Genomic DNA, 21,682 nt, shown 5'->3' on the forward strand with positions numbered 1-21,682 from the left:
GGCCACTGGTTAACAGCTAGCAAATATGCGCATAACGGGGGAACAGAGAACATAAAACTCCGAACAGCGACCTCGTGGCTTGCGAGCTCAAATGAGACTGAATTTCTGAGTTTTTTCCTTATATATCATACTATGAGTCCAGTGAGAATAGTGGTGGTGGTTGTGATGATGATGATGGTGGTGGTAGTGGTGATGATGATTGTGGTGGTGATGATGTCAACCTAGAAGATGGTGATGACGACGACGATGATGATGATGACGATGATCGGATGATGATGATGATATTGATGACTGACTCATGCAAGATGATAACAAAGAACAAATGCACAAGAGTAGTAACAAAACAATGAAGCACATATAACGACAGACTCGTACCAAGTCGTTATTTGCTGTTGCGCGGACATCCGTTGTAACCCTGAAGCGGAGACGGATAAAAAATAACGTCAAACGAGTTCAGACCCCGAAACCGCATCCTGACCATCATGCACCGTGCGCTTTTTCAACCTTCCAAAAATGCAACGCGCAGCGACTGGGTACGAGACTCATATAATTACAAGTAGAAAATATATCGATACCACAAATAAAAATTTAGTTCTATTTTCATACAAAAATAATTACTGTATACTCCAAGTCAAAAACCCAAAACACCAAAAAAGTGCAAAAATGCTAATAAATTATCAATCCCATTTCTGTTTCGTTTAAATGATTCTGTCTAATATAATTATAGTTAAAATATGTCTATCAATTCTGCACTGTGCACATTCTGTGCAAGTAGTCAGTTCGTAGCTCGTCCAGCCCACTTAGAAATCTTTCTATTCTTTCCCTTTTCTTGTCCTGGTATTTCTCCACGCGGGCTTTCAGAGCTGGTTTCCTCATCAGTTCTTCATAGTGTGACCCACTTCCATTAGATGATGATGAACCATTTGATACACACACATTTTCAGCTCGGAGTTCATTTAAAACCACTTCTAAATCGGCTTCCATTTCTTTATGAATTTTATCTTTTTGTGCATCTTGTCGTATTTTCTACAGAACATAATAAAAGAAGAAAAAAAGGATAAGCGCTAGACCAAATAAAATTACTTCGTCAGATGGGATGTCCTCAGGCTGATAACAGTAATTTTTTTCAAAAACAAGAACTCTTATATTGATTAATAATAGTTATCTAACCATCCACTCCAGGCTTCTTTTGAGGAAAAAGTTTGAGACACAGAGTGAAAACAGACCCTCATACATCCAACAATGCACTGCAGTCGACTCTTAGTCCAGCCACCGCTTTGCAAGAGCCTCCACTAGCAGCCGTTTTGTTGTTATTTACATCAAGGGAGTTCCCTAGGGAATCATCCCTGTTACAATGATGCAATTCATTTTGTGTTAATACATTTTTTTTCTTTTCTAACTTTGTCAGAAATCAAGATCCATATTTCAACAACTGAGACATTTGCTTTAAGATTATCTATCCTATATCCTAGTAATAATTCCTTCGAGGTTTTGGAGTCCTGGTAAATTTTAGGGTGTTTGTGAGGTTTATAAAGACGATGAGTTTTAATAGGGGTGAGAGAGTTAATCCAACCATACCTGTATGGCAGTGAAGTTCCACTGGTAGGATAATATCGCTGAGTAAAAATTCCAAACAGAGAATTCTGGCCAGAGCACTTTTAGAAACGAGAGACTTGTATAGGAGCACTGGAAATTCAATACACATAGCTTTTTAATTACAAGATAATTGACAAAGATAAGCAATCGTCAAATATAGAGGTAAACAGTTTATAAACTACAACAGATAATGAACAGAAAGGAGCAACTGATATATCTTACCATCTATGCTATGCAATTAAAAGCTGGCCAAAAAATAACATCAAAACATTTCTAGCTCAGATAAACTCCTTACAAAGAGCATGTCATGAAAATCAATATACAAATGTTAACTTTTCAGCCTTGTTACGTTACCTAACAATCACTCCATCACTTATCCCTTACCTGCCACAGTAGAAAGTCACTGAAACGAACTTCTCCTGACGTACGGATCAGCAGATCAGGCTCGGGTGATTGATGAGTGTACAGGCACTGGTCTAGTACATTCTCACTTATATCCCTTTTTGAGAGACAAAAGGCGAAGATCAGAGAGAGGTGGGGGGGGGGGGGGGGTGTAACTGTGTCTTTTAGGGCATTGATATTCCACATGTTCACTTACAGTACATACCTATGGAAGAGCGTAGAAGGCTTATATCAGAGAGAGGGGGAGGGGGAACACTGTGTCTTTAAGAGCACTGATCTACTCATACCGGCTTATATCTCTAGCCTAGCCTAAACCTTTTTAGCCCAAATCTTTATGATACTGTCGTGGTAGTTACATAATTCAAATTACTCACATGGGTTTCAATGCTCCATCCTCTACAGCTTTTGCCATTGTTTTTATTGCTTCACAGATCTCATGTCGCGATGTATATGCCATGCACACATTAAGGACATGCCTTGAGAAAATAACAAAAACGCATTATTCGACAGTATACTTCCATCTTGCTTCCTGGAAAAAAGACATCTCGAGTCAACACCACAATTATCTGGTATGTATACCTAGTTCTCATTAACTCGCCATACTATTCCATTCATACACCTAATTTAAAAAATATTTATAGCAGTTCTAAGACTGATAGGTACTAAAAAGTCTTAATTTCTGATGTTATAACTGCCATTTGCACTGACAAGAGGGTCAAACAAACTCCAAAAGAGTTTATCATTTTCATATTACCTTGTGTTGTGTTTAGAGAAGTTAACAGCTCTGGCTATAGATCGTTGTAGGTCATCAGGTAACATAGAAAGGTCCCCAAGAACTCGCACACAAACACCATGTTTATCAATCATATCTCTGATATAGACAACAAACAAAGAAACAAACATATTAACAATAAACCTTAACAAAGCCTTCAATAAACAACAGACATAACTTCTTAAGGGGGGGGGGGGGGTGAATAGGTTCGCGGATCTGCGGATTCGGCCCCGAAATGCTCACAGATTTCGGATTTCGATGATTATTTCAGTGAATTGGCAGTTTTTGAAAATACGGCGGATCAAGGATCAGGACAATTTGGGCGCGTATTTCGGATTTTGGCTGCTTTGACGGTCGAATTTCGGATTTTAAATGAATTTCAATCGATGTTATTGTTTATCTATCAAACCATGTGGATCTAAAAATATCTGCGGAGCCACGGATTTGCCCTGAAAATGTAGCAGTTCAGCGGATTTACATACCCCCAGTCACCCCCCCTTAAGGCATGTCATCAAGCTGGAAAAAAGGAATTACCCACTTTTGACTCACTACTGAACTACGAATTAATAAAAGCACTGTTGTTAACACAATAAAATTTGATTCTTCTGTCTGATCATTACATTTGCATTCTGTATTTTATAGAGAGTGTTTAAAGAAGGCTCATAAGAAGATAAGACATAAATATTAGCATTGTTTTGCCTGGTAAATTTGATTATTTCACTGAAGTACTGGCCTAGTGTAAGTTCTGGGTTACTTCCTGACTGAAACTATTATTATTATTACTATTACTATTACTATTACTATTACTATTACTATTACTATTATTATTATTATTATTATTATTATTATTATTATTATTATTATTATTATTATTATAAAAATAAAATAAAAAAACAGAAAAAAATAGAGGGAATCAGTGGGAATCAAACCTGGGTTCGCTGCGGTCCAAGACAAGTGTCCACACCGCTGACTAAAATGTGGAATTGCTGAATCAAGCTGTAGCTAAATTTAGTTTTAATGTTATTGATATCGTACAGTTCGAAAAGTTTTTGCTAGCATGTTAAATTTCAGCATATTCTTTCAGGAAACAAAATAAAATAACCTGAATAATTGATCACGCTGCTGTCATACAATGTGTTTTATGCATGTTAACATTCTAGAAACTCGCAAAATTGTTATTCGATGAATAAGCAAGGGCCGTGTTTGTACGAGTTTTGTTCGATATTTAGATTGGGAAGAATTGTGACAAATTTATTTGTGGAAATCTATTCTTTTCGATTTTGTCCTTCTAACAGAGGCTTTTTTTAATTACCCTGCAGGCTTTTCCCTTTGTTTTTCAAGGACTTTAAAAGTCACAGTTTCGGCTAGTCGCTCTTTGAGCACAAATTCAAACAAACAACAACATTTTTTTAGTACTTGCCAACAAATTGGCAAGTACTAAAACAAAGAGAATTAAAAGCTTTGCTAGCATTTTACTTGTTTTGTTTGCAAACTAACAGCTTGAATTGGACTGAACCTTAGAAGATCAATTGACCTCGGTGACGAAGGCGCATTTGCACGCTCAACCCACATGGAAGACTTTTCTGAAGAAACTAGCTTATATACTTTAGCAGTTACAGGTCAATGACTCAGGCATCAGGCTTTAACCGGAAGTTGAATACCGAAAGTATACATATGAACTAAGGATCGCTGTGTTGCTAAAGCACAGAAAGACCACAAAAAGTTTACGGATGACCAATCCGACCATCCAACTATCCCACGATCATGTGACACAGAAGTCCCTCCAATAACTCGTAAATGCTTTACAAGCATTCACCAGTTAAAAATGGGAAATATTCCAAAATGATAATGTCTTCATATATCAAAGATACAAACAGTAACAGAAATCTACCTTTCCTCCAGAAGACGGTCAAATTTCTGTTTTGCGAGTTCCATCAAGCATTCAACCTCATCTTTAGATCTCTTGAAATTCTCTATACTAAAGGCATATACTGTGACCTCTGGTATACCAAGCTCGAAGCACCACTCGAGAACCTGAAAATGAAATAAGAAATTCTTGTCCATCTACAGTAGATCTGTTCCTAACACCTGATACAGCCTGATTGCGTGGTGATAATTTGTTTTAGTACAATAAGCCATTCTAAGTCAAGGCCCTACTAAGTTTTGTGACTTCCTTGTTTTCACCAGGGAAGACATGATTTAAAAAAAACCCACAAATATCCGTGTCAGTTATACCTTCCTGTCAACTCTCCCGCATTAGACTAAAGTCTAAAGATCTTGAACCTTTTCTCAAGCCTTTTTTTAAATATCCATACATTTACTGTATTCTCTCGCATTAGCTATCTTAAAATTCATTCACTGTATTTTATCAAGATTTTTCCTAAAAGAGGTTGACAACTATTGCTATATAATCAAGCAATGATGTGATCTAGCCACTATCTCTTACATAATCATAATAGTTAGTAATACCAATCTCATATATTCAGCACTATAACCGCTTTGTTGCTATCTTAATTTGTGGTGAAGGATTAAAGGTGAAGAGGGGTGGGGTTGGAAAGGGACAGGGTGATGAGGGCGCATTTACAAAGACAGATAGGGCTACATCTAGTACTCGATTAAAATCAAGGTAACAACTATAAAACACCGGTGATAATCGACATGCATCCTTTGATAAGCAAAACAGGCATTTATTTTTAGAAAGTTTTGGAAAAAACTGGGATAGGAGTAAAATTTACAATAGAATGTTTGTAAACAATGTTGAGCCTTGTCTGGTATCATGCAAAATATACATATATTCTCTGTATACGTATTTCAAAATGAGCTTAATCAAAGCAAAGTTCTTGTATTTTGAAATCTCAAAAGGAAACCTTGTTTTGATATTTTTGCCTACGTGGACAGAAGAGGAGCATTTTCCACTGATAACGATAAATAATCTTACACAAGTATACTGCGTTGCATAACTCGAAGGAAATAGCCCCAAGAGATTGAAATCCCACGCATCAGAAAGAGAAAGCTAAATATTCGTATATTTTACAGACCTCAGTGAGTTTTTCGAAGCCCTTTTCGTGGCCTTTGGATCTTTCGCAATTCACTTTCTTTGCGAACCGGCGATTTCCGTCCATTATTATCGCTACATGTTTTGGTATTTCCCCAGATTTCAGCACATTGCTACAGAAATTTCGAATGTAGCTTGTATTTTGTTTTTCCTTGAACCAAGCCATGAAAATAAAAAAATTAAACTACGTCTTTTTCCTCAAACTAGAAATTCGCGGCGAGTTGTGAACAGGAGAGCATGCGCTAGCACAGCACTCTAAATTCCGCTCAATAGCTCATAATAATGCGCTCTGTGATTGGTCTGGTGCATTGCGGACATTTCGAATTCTGCTTTTGTGATAGCTAAAATTCAGCACAAAAGTGTGGTAAAAGAAATAAAAGCAACATTTATATTAAAAGTTATAACATGAATTTATGAGGCGTTTTTATTTTTTTCCATGGAGTTTGAGCCGAGTAGGATTTGTGTTATGTTCGTGACTTGATATGACTTGGCCAATCAGCTCTTAGTTTCTACGAGGTTGTACATAATAAGTGTTAGTTCAAAAGTGATGTCATGACAAAGACAAGTTCAAGGCTGTTTGCCGCCATGTCACGCTGTAACCGTGCTAAGAATTCGTGAATCTACACAACTTTTATGGCCAACAAAGCGAAAGATACGGACTTTAACTAGTCCAGGGATAGTAAACACACAACCAGTAAACCATCCCAATGGATTCTACCCAAGAAAGACTCCAAAAAGGTAGGCCCGAATTTCGCCGAATTCGAGGCCGTTCCCCCGGCTGTTTCTTACCCCCTATTTTGTCCAAAAATTATAGAACTCTATTTCCTGGTTGCCAAGTTCCTTAGTGGTGGACCATGCAAGAGGGCAGCGGAGGTATGGATGTGGTTTTGTTGAGAATTCGGTTCAATTTTGAGTCTAATGTAGCGCGTTGTTCCTCGTAGGCTCTGATATGCGAATTGGAAGAATACGCGGTACGTATGAAACACCCCTTACACATCTCGTAGGAGTCTGCTACACCCCTACTAGTAGGATTTACCCTGTTTTTGAAGGATATCTAATTTTCTCGGCTACAGATGATAGGAGCGTGGATAGGGAACAATAGATTTTAATGCATGCAATGTTTACGCGACATGACTTGTTACCCATTTCTCAACAGCTTCTGCCGAGACGATTAGACTGGGAAGGAAACTCTCACCCCAAATCGTACCAAGAAACGGTAAAAACAACCCCATTTCGACCCGAACACGCACATAACTCCTCTAGAACGCTTCAGGCCCGCTAAAATTTATTAGGGAGGTTTTATTTGAGGTAAAACGGGTTTTTCTAAATTCTATGATCTGGGTTTTCCTGGGATCAGTTTTCTATTGTTGAAATCGCAAGTTTTTTGGGGTTTTGGGTCGCGGCAAAGTAGGGAGTTTTACTTCGCTTCATTATGAAATTCAGAGCGAAGCCTGGCAAGCGAACTACGCATGCCAACGCGATCTATTATTCCAAAGATAATAGATTCCAATCTCCTTGTGGCCTCAGCCAATTACATCCCTCTGCGGTGACATCAGCCCGGCGGAACTGACACCTCGTGACTGCCATATGTCAATTACCGATTGTCCATTCCGCGCCGGGGTCAAATTACATATTCAGCGCTCTGAATTAGCACATTGAAACGTTCGAGCTTTATTGTTTTGGAAGCTTTGATCGCCCATTTATCGAGTGAAAACTAGGATTTGGATCCGATTGTTTCACTCGTGTCATCTGGAGTTGCGTGAAATAAAAACAGAATGTTATTTCTTGATTGATATGTAACATAAAACCTTAGCTTAGAAATATAAGCATCGTTTATTTCGCTCCTCTGTGCTGAGAGTTGTCGGTTTTCAAGTTTGGTATTAAAATTTATATTGTAGAGCTTTACATTTCTAGTATTTATATTTTCCATGCTGGATGAGAGTTGATTATTTTGACCTTTTAGCGTCAAAGCCCGTTTCTGGTCTGATAGACGCATGTTATTTGTGTTATTTTAGTCGTACGAAAATAGACACATCTCGGTCGACTTTCTGGCCCAGATCTCCTCCCGTCTCTGCCCTCTACTCGACAAGTGTGTGCCATCTAGTGTCCGAGGCGTCCAGACTTTATTAGGAGCAGGCAGGCAATCACTCCTAAGAACAGGCTCAGGTTTGTCTTGGCTTAATATTCGTATTATTTTAAAGCCACATTGTCACCAGTTTACTTCCGGTCGATTACCTAACAATCTCTGATGATTTTTTAACAGAAAACGCGAAAACTATTACAAAATATTGAAAGCAGTTTGTCTATTGGAAGTTTCTTTGAGGATGTGATCCATAATTAAGAGCGGATGGCCTGTTAAATATCTCGGATTCTAATAGATTCTTTTGTCTTTTAACGGTTGAGGTTTTCATTGGACCGCCGCAAGTAAACTGGTGACAATACGGCTTTAAGAATTCAGAGTTACAGATGATTATGATTCAGGTACCGTAATGATTCGAAATGAGTGCCTGAGACGCTTATCTAACTTTTTGGGTCTTGGGGGGGGGGGGGGGGGGGGCTTATTTAAGAGGGGGCGCTGATCCCAAAATTCGTGGACTAGGAGGGTCGCTTATTTAAATGAGGGTGCTTATTCAGATCATAACTCATAGCTATTGGAAACTTATATATAGGTGAATATAACAAAATATGTACTTACTCGTTTTATATTTAGAAGAAACAGTAATTTCTGATTATTACACTTAATTTTATCACATTTGAGTTTTTTAAGGGTGGAGAGGGTGGGTTTCAAAAAAGCCTTCAGTCCAGAAGAATTCATCAGAATATGATATATTTTTCAATTAGGAAAAACATGAGAAACATGGAAACTGTTATTCTTTCTATGAAAAAAACACTCATCCAACTCTCCTCATCTAAACAGTAACAGCTCCTGGGGGAGGGGATAGGAGGTTTAAACCCCTCTCTTGGGCTTCCTAGGGAAAGTTTTATATGTGAAAAATGCTATACAGAATTTTCCCCTTCGATACATGCTTTCACCCATCCCTTGTCTCTCCTTGGTGCTCAGACATTGAGAGAGTACTTTAAGAGTTCCTGGTAGGGAATAAGATAAAATAGTACTTCTTTTTTGGGGATGCACCCAAACCACTCTAAGAGACCATTTTATACTTGATGGGGAGTGGTCAATTGTATTGATGATAAAGGTCAAACCCCCATTCAGCAAAAAGCTAGATCTGCCTCTTTTAAACTTTTTTTTTGTTATTGTATTTCTAACAGAAAGCATCCACCCAACTGTCTCCTCATTGGCTCTCTGCAACCATGGTGCCCCCCTTCTGCCGCCTATTGGTAAAAGGCTCCGCCCTAACATTGGTAAGACAACCACTACAGCATTAGAACTGCAAGATCTGCATAGGTCATTTTACATCTTATTGGTCATTATTATCAGGAAGCATAAGGCAGTTGTTATGGTGGGTTGCAAAAATGTTACTGGATTGCTGAGTCTATTACTATTCTGTAAAAACTTCTGGTGTGGAAAGACGCGGGTCAAACTTTCCAAAAGTAAAACACTTTATCAACACTATAACATCACTTACTGTAAATAATAACTCGTCTTCATTTTGCAAATAAACATTGGACACAGGACAATAGACCCAAATGAGAACTGTAGAAGACTTAACTTTGTATGGCCTTTTTAATTTCTTTATCTCCCTAGAATTTTTGTGACCTATTTATTCTATTCAATAACCTTATAATAACTGTGCATGTTAAGTACATAAATAACTAACTAGGAAAATATATTTGCAATTGTGAGTTTGCTAATAGAGCCTCTGATTTCTTTAGCCCAAGTCCTGCTTGGCCGTGAGCTCAGTGGACCTGCTGTCAAGAGACAACTTGCTCAACCCAATGTTTATGTCAAGCAGTCAATGGTAATCATTGTTATCAAGCCTAAAGTCTTGTGTATATGCACCCGTCTAAGAAAAATGCTGTCAGTGGAAACAGCAAATGGCAATTGGCAAGTGGTAGTTGACTGACCATGTTTTTCATTATTTCAAAGAGCACTGGAGAATATGGATCAATCATACAATAGTCTATTAAAGGCCATAAATGTCAGGCTCTGGCATTATTTATTGATGTATTAGTACCCATAAACACCTTTTGGTCTTGGAACTGCCGTTCGCTGTTCGCTCTGACAAGGTTTTTTAAATTAGGTGCATGTGCTAGGGTTTAGATGACAGATTTACAAGACACCTGTCTCTTAAAAATATATGTCTTTGTTGTGCACTCACTATTATCTGTTGTAATGACAGCATCGACGTATACTTGGTCACCTATCTGCCGTCTATTGCGTTCTGTTTGATCGGACTGGGCAGTGCATTATTACTGTAAGTATTCACCTCTGCTGTTAGGACTAAAAATTTTGAAATTATATTCCATCGTTCAAAAAAATGATATTCCATTGTTAAAAAAAATGTTCTTATACCAGAAAATATAGTTCTGTACGTCTGTATTACATGCATTTCTTCAGTATCAAAAGAGTTTGTTTCCCATATATTACTTTATTTGAAATAAAAGTGAGATGCTCTTTTGAGTTGGGCAAAATGACTCTCTGTTACAAGGGAGCTGACGATAGCTTGGTCAAGATCTGGTCCACCAAGGATGGACGACTCCTGGCCACCCTTCGAGGCCATAATGGGGAAGTGTCCGACATTGCTATCAACTATGAAAACACTCTGGTTGCTGCTGGGAGTTGTGACAAGGTATGTGCTTTATTTGATCTGATCAGGAGGTCGCAATATTTTTATATACATGCCATCAACTATTAAACACTTTCATCCCTTTTAGAAATGGCGATAGTTATGCATTATCTTTTAAATGTCAGATGCATACTTAGAATTTACTGAGAGGGTTGTGCAGTCATAGGTATCATATGAAAAAGATGGTATTTGACAGCCCTACGATAGGGAATGGCCCACTTTAGGTGACCAGGCAGGTGCATATCCACCCTGTACCTTAGCCAACCAATTTCCTTAATGTAATGTACTGAAGCAACCAAATAAAATTTAAATGGCACAACAGGCATTGTTTTGATATGTAATATAAGGTTGATTTGATTTATGAGCTACAGTACAAGACATGTTCCTCCTTTCCACAGTTAATCAGGGTGTGGTCGCTGCAGACGACATATCCTGTTGCTGTCTTACAGGGCCATACTGGCATGATCACCTCATTACAGGTTAGATGATCATCTTTTAAATGAATTGATTTTATAGATTCAGCGAGAGATTATGATTTTACATTATTTGTTATGGTGAGGACTTCCTCATGTTTGCCACTTAAATAATTAATGCTCTTAGTTGCTTATGTGTTTTGTTTGTCTCTCTGCACTTGTAGTTTTGTCCGAGTCCAGCTAGCGATGCAAGGTAAGAAATATATATTTTGAATTATATAACCAACAACTATGTATAATCCATGATTCAGGAGTATCTTTTATAATAAATTCTTTGTACATTTTATTTATATTTACATATATTTTTTTCTAGATACCTAATGTCTACTGGCGGTGATGGTACTGTGTGCTTCTGGAAGTTTAACCCAGCCAACTACCTCTTTGAGTAAGCTACACAATAATACATGCTACACAATAATAATACCACATTTTGTGTTCTTCATACTGATACAATTTTACCTTTTGTTTCGAATGAAGCCCCAACCCAAATGAAACGAGATGCGCTTTGAAGGGCTTTTAAAAGGCTTCATTAGGGGCTTAAGAAGGGTTTCAAAGGGGCTTCATATTGGGGGCTTCTTTGAGTGCACTTTTTGGCTTCAATTGAAGCACGCAAGAAGCGTGTCTGCAGCGCTGAAGCTATATTGAAGCGGTCCATTGATTACTTTATCTAGCAGCCTATTTGAAGCGATCAAGAAGCGTTATGAAGCGATGATTGATACTCTTATTGATTAACGCCGTAAGATGGTATGAAAACAATTTTTATTCGGGTTTCACGCAATCCATATTTCTATGACCCTCATTGCATACAGTACTGATTACAGCAGGAAGAGAAAATTAGGAAAATTTAACCCGTTCTACACACCACACATTAAAATTCAGGGTTTTAAATGTCTCTCTTTGCCAATCAGTTCTTCTATATACAAAGTATATAACGTCCTTTCACTTATCGTTTTGCGCTTTGGTTGCGATTGACCGCTTGGCGTTATATTGCGCTTGTTCACACTGTTTTGCTCCAGTCAATCTCCTTGGCTTTCCAAACCGTTGAACATCGTTTTGCGTACGCTAGAAATATAAAATATATAAAAATTCAAATATCAAACTAGACAATTTAAATGAGATGGCACAATAATGCTTTCGCAACTACAATGTGAGTGCTAGTTTATCATAAACCGGCAAATCAGTAATAGAAGCTGAATATTCGCGTGTGTCTGTTTGGTGAGCTCATAAGATGTGGCGTGAGAACATGCGCTACGTCCAATGGTGGTTTGAAAAGGAAATCATCATTCACGGACATACCTATTCGTACAGACGTTTCAATTTTTCTTATTTTTATAAAGATAAATGTTATCTATATCCATCTTTTAATGTTCTGCAGTTGTATATAGTAGCAGCATTAAGCGCTTTATAAAATTTAAATGGATTTCAAATTTGATGTTTTTATTATGCCTCGGTAGAGGATAGGATTCCAGCATGGACGACACACTTGTGAACGATTTACGATCGGCGACTGCAATCTTCTCCCCGCGTGTAGAACTTTAAAAGATAAGCTATACCGTAAAAAAAAAAAAAAAATAGGCTAGCTATCTTCGCAATTTTGATAGCTAGGAAATGAAATCTTGTAAATGAATATATCATCGCGATACTATAAATACAGTGATCGTTAGCATTTATGTTGTGTTTTACACCTCAACTTTAAAAGATAAGCTATACCGTAAAAAAAAATAGGCTAGCTATCTTCGCAATTTTGATAGCTAGGAAATGAAATCTTGTAAATGAATATATCATCGCTATACTATAAATACAGTGATCGTTAGCATTTATGTTGTGTTTTACACCTCAACTTAAACTTAAACGATATTCTAATGTATCTTAGCTTGAGTAGTTAGGATTATGAAGTGCATAACTGAAGACTCCATTGTCAATTTTATGGTCCTACAATTAATTATTTCATTAATGGTATACTGTTAGTGGATAGCAGTATACGACTTGATAAAAAATTAAGTAATGAAATAAGAAAGTACATTAATGTGAGCATATTCTCCTACAAGTTTATGCTAAAAGCACATACGTTCCTGATAAAGCTTTTATTTCAGCGTTGTACTCCACTCTACAAATCCGCGGCCCATCTCTTCACGGCCAAAATACGCCAATTTCTACCCGTTTCCCCACTTCTTTGGCCCATATTTCTTCCATCTGGACAACACTGAATCAGGCTTCGTCCACCCAAAACACTTGTGCAAACACTTGTGCAAACACTTGTGCAAACACTTTTTCATATTACATTGTTTTACCTTGGCTAGCAAATGCAACGACACAATTCACTTCGATCAACTAACTTCAACGAACCTAGTATGGATATCCCGCCTTTACTGACGGAGATAGCACACCCGATTTCATTGGTCCGTTTTGATTCACGTGCTATTCAGCAATCTAAATTTGAATGCTTCAAATGTTTACCATGAAGGCTGTCAATTTGATTTTGTGTTGCTAAATGTTATCAGATGTTCAAACATATATAAACCTCATGCTTAACGCACAGGAAAAAAAGGAATTATGGTCTGCAATGTTCCGAAAATTTGTCAAAACTTTCTATTCCGGAACAAACAGCCAGCCTGGCTCAATAAGCGTCTCGACGAGCTCAAACAAAGCCTTGAAGATGAATTGTATAATATTCAGGAAGACTCAAACACAAACTCTCATGGTCTCTTTGGTGAAAATGATGAAAGTGATAGACTAGTTACTGCTGGCCGCGTGGCAATCGTTTCAGGAAGAAGATACAAAGAAAGCCCGGAGAATGGAATTCTCTATTCTAAAATGCTGTAAAAAGCAAGCAATCAGATAATGTATTCCCTCAACCTACGACGTGAAAATTTAAAAAAGTACATTGAAGTCGGTGCGGCCTTGTTACGATTTTGCTGTTTTGTGATGGATGATGATATGATCTTAGTGCACTCTTCATGCGATGTCTCAACCTAGCTTATTCGCACGTTATTCCCTAGCGCTTCAGAAGCGATTGGAGCTGTTTGAAGCGTTTTTGCAGCAGAGTACGTACTTGAAAGGTGTTAACAGACCGCTTCAAAAAGACGTTAAAATGACTTCATTTCGCTTCATCCGCTTCAAAGCGGAATGGAAGTGTGCTGTGAAGTGGCTTCCGCTGTTTAATAGTTGCTAAAGTGCTTCATTTTGGCTGCATGTACGCTGCGAAGTGCTTTTGCAGTGCTTTGAAGCACTTCTCGTTTCATACGGGAAGTTTTAAGATTAAGTCACAAGAACCACCTCTATATCCCTTCATTTCTATTTAAGGCATTAAACCTAACAATAACCATTTCTTATATGCATTTTTATTTTATTTCAAGCCCTAAGCCCTTGAGGTTTATAGAAAAGTCCAGGCCAGGAACACAAATGGTGTGCTCGTCATTCAGTCCAGGTACTTGCAAAGCACTTGCCTACTTTACCTGCCTGAAGTCACTTGGATGATTTATTTATTGTTTACCATAATCATGTTATATTCTTTTTGTCACATGGTGGAAGTTTCCTGTTTGTAAATAATGAATATGTTATGTTGTTCTGTCTGTCACATGTTCATAGTTTCCTGTTTATGAATGATAATGTTGTTTCGTCTTCAGGTGGGAGCTTCCTGGTCGCTGGAAGCACAGACCACATTATTCGTATTTACCAGATGAGCCCTGGTCCCCCAGAACGCATTGCTGAACTAGATGTCCACTCAGTATGTGCTAATTAATAAAGTGTTTGGTATAACTTCATCAGCATCATCATCACTGTTGTCATTGTCATCATCACCAACATTAGTCAGTAACAGTTAAACCATCATAAGTTTTTCGTTGTTTGTCATCAGGACCATGTTGACAGCATTCAATTCAATCATACTGGTGAGAAGTTTCTCAGTGGTTCCCGTGATGGAACAGCTCGCATCTGGTTTTTTAAAAGATCTAAATGGGAACACATCCTCCTTGACATAACTAGGACATTACCAGGGTGAGATGAACTTACAATGCTTGCTTACCTCACAGCTACCATTAATTTTAACTTATGTAGTGCCTCCTTTCCTCAAACAGTCTTCCCCAAAAAAGGAAGGGTTTTAGTTAGTAAACTGGTATAGAGCTAAAGCTGGGATTTTGAAGTAAGTGCCCACTTTGATTAAGTGCTTACTTCCAGCTAAACAAATTCCTGACAATACTGTACCTATTAAAATATTCTAATTCCTGAGGGTATCTTAATTCCTTGCTTGAAAATAAATGTCTTTAATGATTTTAGATGTTTGCCAATTGATGATGCTCTTAAGGCAATCAAGCCAAGGACAACTATGGTGAGTTGCCTATGATGTATAGTATTTTTTTTTTTTTTGCTATTTTGCTAATTCTAATCAAACCACTGGAGAGAGACCTGTGATTTTCCTGTGATTTTTTTGGCATTTCTAATGCTTTTCACAGGGCTTCTGGAATTACGTGGAAAAAAACCCTCAAAATTACGCGGGATTCTTTGCTAAATTACGTGGAAAATCAATCATTACACACTAAATTACGCAGGATTTTGCAATACATTTTTTTTAAATCAAAATTTTGCAGGATTCTTTACTGAATTACGCGCTAAAATAAACGGAATATCAGCTGTTACGCCCAAACTACATTTTGTACCGAAGGAAAGCACGAAATAACTTAAAAAGGTTTATTTTTTGCGTGAAAATATCTTAGGCAAGTTTACATTGGTTCCTAGCCACCAGCCAATTAAAAAAGGTATTTTATTATTAGTCCTTGGCCTTCGCGGTTTAGCAAAGAATGCCTAGTCATTTTATTTGTTTTCGAAATTCAGTTTGAAATATTGCACTCTTACGAAGAATAACTGTCTTTTTTTTACGAGAAATAGAGGTAAGAACCCTAAAAGAACACATCAGCTGTGCACTTAAATGTTTTGTCTTTCAAAATTTAGCCAAATTACGCGGAATTTGTGGATTACGCGGAGAAAGCCAAATTATGCGCTTCCGCACAAGCGCTCAATTCCAGAAGCCCTTTTTTCACAGGATTTCTCACAGGTATTTTCATCGATATTTTCACAGGCATTTTCACAAGCCTTATACCCATGAAAACAACTGTCTTCACAGGATTTCAAATTTATAAGAACCTGTGGTATTCCTGTGAAAATATTGTGATTTTTCACAAGAAAATCACAGGTCTCTCTCCAATAGTGTGTGGTCCCTTCATATTAGGTTTGATCAGAATTTGGTGAACTTGCTATTTTTGCTTGCCCTCTCTGTCAGCCACACTCTTGTTATAGTTTTTATTCAATACCAAAGAAAAACAATTATGTGGAGAAATCTTAAAAAGATTAAAGCCCTGGCACTTTTATTCTAAATCTGAACATGTCCAAATTCTAAACATATCAACTGAAGTGGACAAGAAACGCAAGTTGTCGCAGGTAGCAAAACCTCCACTGACTTGTGTTTGGGAAGAGTTTAATATTTCATTTGCCAAATTCAATCAAACTTCCTTGAAGCTCACCCTAATCAGCTGATTGGATGCTTTCTCACACTTTCTATTTTGGTAATATGACAAAATGGCTGCTGACACTAAACATGACATTCATTTGTGATGATTCTGATGTTGTGAAGTTTACTTACTCTACATAGATAAATGTTTAAACTGTCACATGTTTCAGGTTGCATGGGACTTGTGGGATCGCCATGTGGTGACAGCAATCAATGACCACACCCTGAAAGTTTGGGAGGCCGAGACTGGGGCACTCATCCATGTTCTACAAGTGAGTACTTGCTCTCAAGTGCATACAGTACATGCCCCTCTCCACCCTGGGTCCATTCAGAACCCCCACCCACAACCTCAAAGGGATGCTTCTATTTACTGTATAACAGGCCTCACTCTATGTCTATGCAGTACCCCCCACACGCCTCCACTTTGGGTTGCTAGTCCACACGGTATAGGTGATTTCATACTCACCCTTCCCACCTTATGTTCATTTGGTACCCCAACTTGTTCCCTTTCAGTGTTGCAAGGGGTACGGGTGATAACATAGTCCCCCTCCCCACCTTATGTCCATATAAAGCCCCTCCCCATCTTCTTTCAGGGCTGTTAGTCTACATAGTACAGGTGATTACATACTCCCCCTCCCCACCCAAGATCCATTCATTACCCCCCACCCCTTTTTAAGGATTGCTTCCATGTACTGTTTTACTGACGCCTCTCAGGTATGCTTGTCCACACCTCTCTATCCTAGGTCAACTCACTGTCTCAATTGTGGCCACACTTCTTCATAGGTACCCCTGCTCTAATACCCTTTCCTATCCCAGTCCACAGATCACCTACAGTGCACCCCTATACCCCTTCTCAGTTACATTTGTCCATGTAGTAGCAGTCACCAAACAGTTTGCAGTTACCAAACAGTTAGAAACAGAGTTAATTGATTCCTTCACGTTTACAGGGTCATCATGACGAGATGTTTGTTCTTGAAGCCCATCCAACAGATCCACACATCTTCCTCAGTGCAGGTAAGCTAGGTGATAGAGAATTTATATGATTTGGTTCAAAATAAGTAGTAGCACAGCCCAAACTTTTCAAAAGTAATAAAAATGATAGTGGAATTAAATGCTGATAAAGCAAGTTTTTCCAGCAGATCGCTGTTGTCTAGTATGGTGACTCTTCTTTGAGACTTGCAAGAGCAACACTCGCATTCGTTTGATGCACTGGTTCAATTCAAATGGATCACTGTCATAGAAAATGCAGATATTTTGTGTCTACATATCTCGTTATATCTTTTGATCTCTTCAGTATTACAAATGATTTGTGTATATCTTACCTTTTTAAACAATTTTATAACATCCTATAACTTTTTCAGGTCATGACGGCCTTGTCATATTGTGGGATTTAAGGACAGGGCAAATGATCAAGAGTTTCTTTAACTCAGTAAGTTTGTTTGTTAAGTGCAGTGCAGTAAGTGAGTAGCCTTGGTTACCCTGGTTAGTAGCACATTAAGCACACTCACTAAGTGTCATGTTAAAACAAATGTGCACATGAAAAAAAAATATTGTAAATCATTTAAAAACTTCATACTTTGAACCCTTCACTCAGCAATTTGTATCCACTATTAATGTAAACCAGTGATTTCCAGCACCATTTGATACAACGGTTGCATTCTATTTCAGATCGAGGGCCAGGGCCATGGGGCAGTGTTTGACTGTAAGTTCTCCCCTGATGGTCTGCAGTTTGCATGTACGGATAGCCACGGTCACTTGTGCATCTTTGGCTATGGATCCAGCGACCCATTTAATAAGGTGTGTATGCCGTTAGCAATTTTTCGTTTTTCTATAGTAACACATATAGGTGGTGTTAGCCAAATAACTTTTCACCCTCTTCTTTTTAATGCATTACCGCTTTGAGAATGATTATTGCGGTTTAGAAACAGACGTTTTATTGATCATGTTTTTGCTTATTGTTATGTCATGGGGCACGTTCTTTTCAGCATACACCTATGTAATGGTTTGATGAGATACCGTATAATTAAAGATTTGTAAAGAGTGCTAAAAAGGATAGATATTACTGATGTTTTCAAGGCTTCTGCCTCAATGTCTAGTTGTCAACTCCTCATACATTTTTTCCCATATCGTACAATGAAACATAAGGCTGAAACGGTGTGTTGACTTATTCACAGGTCCCTAGCGAGCAGTTTTTCCACACAGACTACCGACCGCTGATTCGTGACGCTAACAGCTACGTACTGGATGAACAGGTAAAAGAAGACATTCAACTGCAGAACTCAAAAGCTGCGTAAACCAGACTTTATAGGGAAGGAAATCAATTGAACTATAAACTGAACGTGATTATCCCTCAATAGTGGAATATTTTTGTTACCATTCATGGCAAAATATGTTTGTTATCTCTCGTGATGGAATATGTTTCTTATCTCTTGTGGTAGAATAATGTTTGTCATCTCTCGTGATGGCATATATTTGTTATCTCTCGTGATGCAATATATTGGATATCTCTCATGGTGGAATATGTTTGTTATCTCTCATGGTGGGATATGTTTGTTATCTCTCATGGTGGAATATGTTTGTTATCTCTCATGATGGAATATATTTGTTATCTCTCATGGTGGAGTATGTGTGTTATCTCTCATGGTGGAATATGTATTGTTATCTCGCAGACCCAGACGGCACCCCACCTGATGCCCCCACCCTTCCTGGTTGACGTGGATGGGAACCCCCACCCCTCCCATGTCCAGCGACTAGTTCCAGGCCATGGCAGTAACGTTCGCACTGCCAGGCAACCACCCACTACACCCCGGGCCGAGCTACCCCCCCTGCTTGCCGAAATCGAGGCTGCCGAGAATGCTGGTGAGTGACCTGATAACGACATTTGGATGCATCTTTGTTTCCACATGTTCAAGTACCAAAATGATTCGAATAAGCACTCAGGGCGCTTATTAAAATTTTCTGGTCTTTGGGGGAGCTTACTGGAGAGGGGGCGCTTATTGGGGAGGGTGCACTTAAATTGTTTTGGCGGGAAATATCAGCTTCTGAGGGGTTTTTATTATTTATAAATAGATTTTCGCCATAGGGGCACTCTTTTTAAAGGGGGCGCTTATTTCAAAATTCGAGGGCGAGGTGGGGCACTTAGGTAGGGTGCTTATTCAAAACATTAGGGTATCTTCTATATGGGTTAACCTGGGCCTGGTTGCGCAATGCTTAGATAAGTCTTTTTACCCGATAAATCCTTATCTAGCAGAAATCCTGAATAAAAGTTATCCAGCGGACAAATTTGCACGGTTCAAATCTTGGGAGATTACATTGTTCAACTAGTGAGTAATAACTTACTAAACGATTACAGATTTACGCAGCGGTGTAAATTTTCTTTTGTCAACCATCTTTAATGCTATTATTATTATTATTATTAAGCGCACTTATTCTCTGCGGCTGCAAATTCTGCCATATCCTTTCTGAATACAGCTTTTTTGAATAATTCACTCATTAAACAGAGCTATTGGAGGGATTCACGTTTGGTATCTAAGCATCGTAAGAAATATACTTTATATATTTTTAGATAATAGTCAAAATAATTTCTCCTCTAGTTTTAAATCAAAGTTCGCCCTATCTTTAAAGATAGGTGGCCAAATTGGACCCCGAATTCATCATTTTTTATAGAGTAAATCGCATAAAATATGTACTTTTTTGAAAGAGAAAAGTACTGCGCGAATTCCTTCCGTGGGCTAATTGCACAGCCTTTATTGTACCTGCTTTTGTCTAAATAATGCAACAGTTGTAGGTCATAATTCTAATAGCCGCATTGTCACCAGTTAACTTCCGGATGTCCGAGGGAAACCTCAACCGTTAAAAGAAAATAGAAACTATTAGGATCCGCGCTATTTAACAGACCATATGCTCTAAATCAGCAATTACAAAGAAACTTCCAATAGACAGACTGCTTTTCCAATTTTGGAATATTTTTCGTGTTTTCTGTTAAATATCATCGGAGATTGTTACGTAATCGACCGGAAGTAAGCAGGTGACAATGCAGCTTTAATCTACCCTCTTTTCTCCACAGGTCCCAGCTCCCCTGCTCGTGGGGACGTCGCAGCTATGCCCCCTCCTCTGCAAAGTCCAGGAGGGAGCAGAAATTATGGGATGCGTCAGAGTGGAGACGTCGAAGGCGTCCGACAGGCGCATGGAAATGTTCCGGTCATCGAGGACGTTTCGGAGGCTGACATCACGGCTTGGCGGAAACGCAAGATCGCACCCGAACTGAAGCCGAGTGTAGCAAAGTGAGTAAGACCTCACAGAATCTCCACATCTACTCCAATAGAAGCGTGATAAAATAGTCAATCAAAGAACAGCGAAGTTTTTAATCCCTTTGTCCAAATCCCTCTAATTGTGCTTCAAATTGTTATTTAAAGAAGGCCAATCTTGCCGCCATTTTATGCAATGAATACAATGAATCCATTTTCTTCAGCAGATTCAAGCGAGATACCAAGATATTTTCAATCAAATATCGTCCAATAATATATTACTTTTTTGTGAATAGATATAAATTATAAAACAATAAAGGAATGGTTGATCGACATTCTTTAAGAAGTGTGGCAAAGGATTCTCTGTGTGAAAAGATAACAATTCTATGAGATGTAACATCGACCGTTAAACGACCGGTGATTATAACACGACCTTCTCCCTCCAACAGGTTTGAGGAAGATCGCCGTATACATCTTGGCCGTAATGAGCTAATGAACTACCTTCGGGAAAAGAAAAAGCGTCCGCAAACTGCCGCCGCAAAAGCGGTAAGTCAGCATGGAATATAAAAAAAGATAAACATAAAGGGTTCGACTATCGGAGCATTGCATCTAACCTATGTTCATTTGTTCAGATCCAAGAAGCCGTAGCGCTAAACGAGCGAAGTCAGCGTGCACAATCACGCAGATCTTCCCGTCAGGCCAGTCGCGCACGTGAGAGGGCTAGGACTCGTGCCAGGACCCAGCGAGCTATGTACGCCACACGGTCAGCCATGTCCGTGGAAGAGACAGAGGAGTCTGGGGAGGATGAGGTGATAGTGACACCGAGCGATAGTGAAGATGAGGAAGAATGGAACGAGAGTTCGAGGTAGTGACATCTTAGAAATTA

The 21,682-nt window shown here is 38.6% G+C and overlaps 2 protein-coding genes across 6 annotated transcripts in view; one reads left to right on the forward strand and one right to left on the reverse strand.

Moving 5' to 3' along the window:
* Positions 1-568: 568 nt before the first annotated feature.
* LOC5510461 (dehydrodolichyl diphosphate synthase complex subunit DHDDS) lies at positions 569-6,800 on the reverse strand. Of its 2 annotated transcripts, none has more exons than XM_048722203.1 (7): positions 6,615-6,800; positions 4,662-4,804; positions 2,753-2,869; positions 2,373-2,474; positions 1,981-2,095; positions 1,579-1,686; positions 569-1,026 (listed from the first exon to the last, which is right to left on the reverse strand). In XM_048722203.1, exons 2-7 carry the CDS (start codon positions 4,703-4,705, stop codon positions 742-744), a joined length of 771 nt encoding a protein of 256 aa, XP_048578160.1. In that variant the 5' UTR covers positions 4,706-4,804; positions 6,615-6,800; the 3' UTR covers positions 569-741. The 2 variants fall into 2 exon arrangements, with proteins under 2 accessions (XP_048578160.1, XP_032235474.2); XM_032379583.2 differs by lacking the exon at positions 6,615-6,800 and adding an exon at positions 5,809-6,082.
* LOC5510446 (PH-interacting protein) overlaps positions 6,359-21,682 on the forward strand; it is a 28,887-nt gene continuing 13,563 nt past the window's right edge. For 3 of the 4 annotated variants that reach the window (XM_048722183.1, XM_048722186.1, XM_048722187.1), the window contains exons 1-25: positions 6,359-6,563; positions 6,640-6,698; positions 6,767-6,796; positions 6,982-7,041; positions 7,841-7,991; positions 9,096-9,188; positions 9,660-9,745; positions 10,127-10,201; positions 10,436-10,576; positions 10,972-11,052; positions 11,211-11,239; positions 11,360-11,431; positions 14,403-14,473; positions 14,673-14,773; positions 14,903-15,042; positions 15,322-15,373; positions 16,720-16,821; positions 17,497-17,563; positions 17,911-17,978; positions 18,218-18,346; positions 18,724-18,801; positions 19,219-19,408; positions 20,616-20,832; positions 21,246-21,342; positions 21,429-21,661. In XM_048722183.1, coding sequence (XP_048578140.1) covers positions 6,533-6,563; positions 6,640-6,698; positions 6,767-6,796; positions 6,982-7,041; positions 7,841-7,991; positions 9,096-9,188; positions 9,660-9,745; positions 10,127-10,201; positions 10,436-10,576; positions 10,972-11,052; positions 11,211-11,239; positions 11,360-11,431; positions 14,403-14,473; positions 14,673-14,773; positions 14,903-15,042; positions 15,322-15,373; positions 16,720-16,821; positions 17,497-17,563; positions 17,911-17,978; positions 18,218-18,346; positions 18,724-18,801; positions 19,219-19,408; positions 20,616-20,832; positions 21,246-21,342; positions 21,429-21,661 — 2,453 coding nt within the window. In that variant the 5' untranslated portion in view covers positions 6,359-6,532. Of the gene's footprint in view, positions 6,564-6,639; positions 6,699-6,766; positions 6,797-6,981; positions 7,042-7,840; positions 7,992-8,194; positions 8,307-9,095; positions 9,189-9,659; positions 9,746-10,126; positions 10,202-10,435; positions 10,577-10,971; positions 11,053-11,210; positions 11,240-11,359; positions 11,432-14,402; positions 14,474-14,672; positions 14,774-14,902; positions 15,043-15,321; positions 15,374-16,719; positions 16,822-17,496; positions 17,564-17,910; positions 17,979-18,217; positions 18,347-18,723; positions 18,802-19,218; positions 19,409-20,615; positions 20,833-21,245; positions 21,343-21,428; positions 21,662-21,682 lie in introns of those variants that run through there. The other variant, XM_048722188.1, reaches the window with a different exon arrangement.

This window comes from Nematostella vectensis, chromosome 14 (assembly GCF_932526225.1).
Source record: "Nematostella vectensis chromosome 14, jaNemVect1.1, whole genome shotgun sequence".
Lineage (NCBI taxonomy): Eukaryota > Metazoa > Cnidaria > Anthozoa > Actiniaria > Edwardsiidae > Nematostella > Nematostella vectensis.

Bases quoted from the DNA above. Each gene is read 5' to 3' on its own strand.
- LOC5510461 (XM_032379583.2), bottom strand. From the start codon at position 5,991: ATGGCTTGGTTCAAGGAAAAACAAAATACAAGCTACATTCGAAATTTC. The intron at 2,870-4,661 runs GTAGATTTCTGT...TGTCTATATCAG, and splicing joins GACCGTCTTCTGGAGGAAAG to AGATATGATTGATAAACATG. The intron at 2,475-2,752 runs GTAATATGAAAA...TATTTTCTCAAG, and splicing joins TTCTCTAAACACAACACAAG to GCATGTCCTTAATGTGTGCA.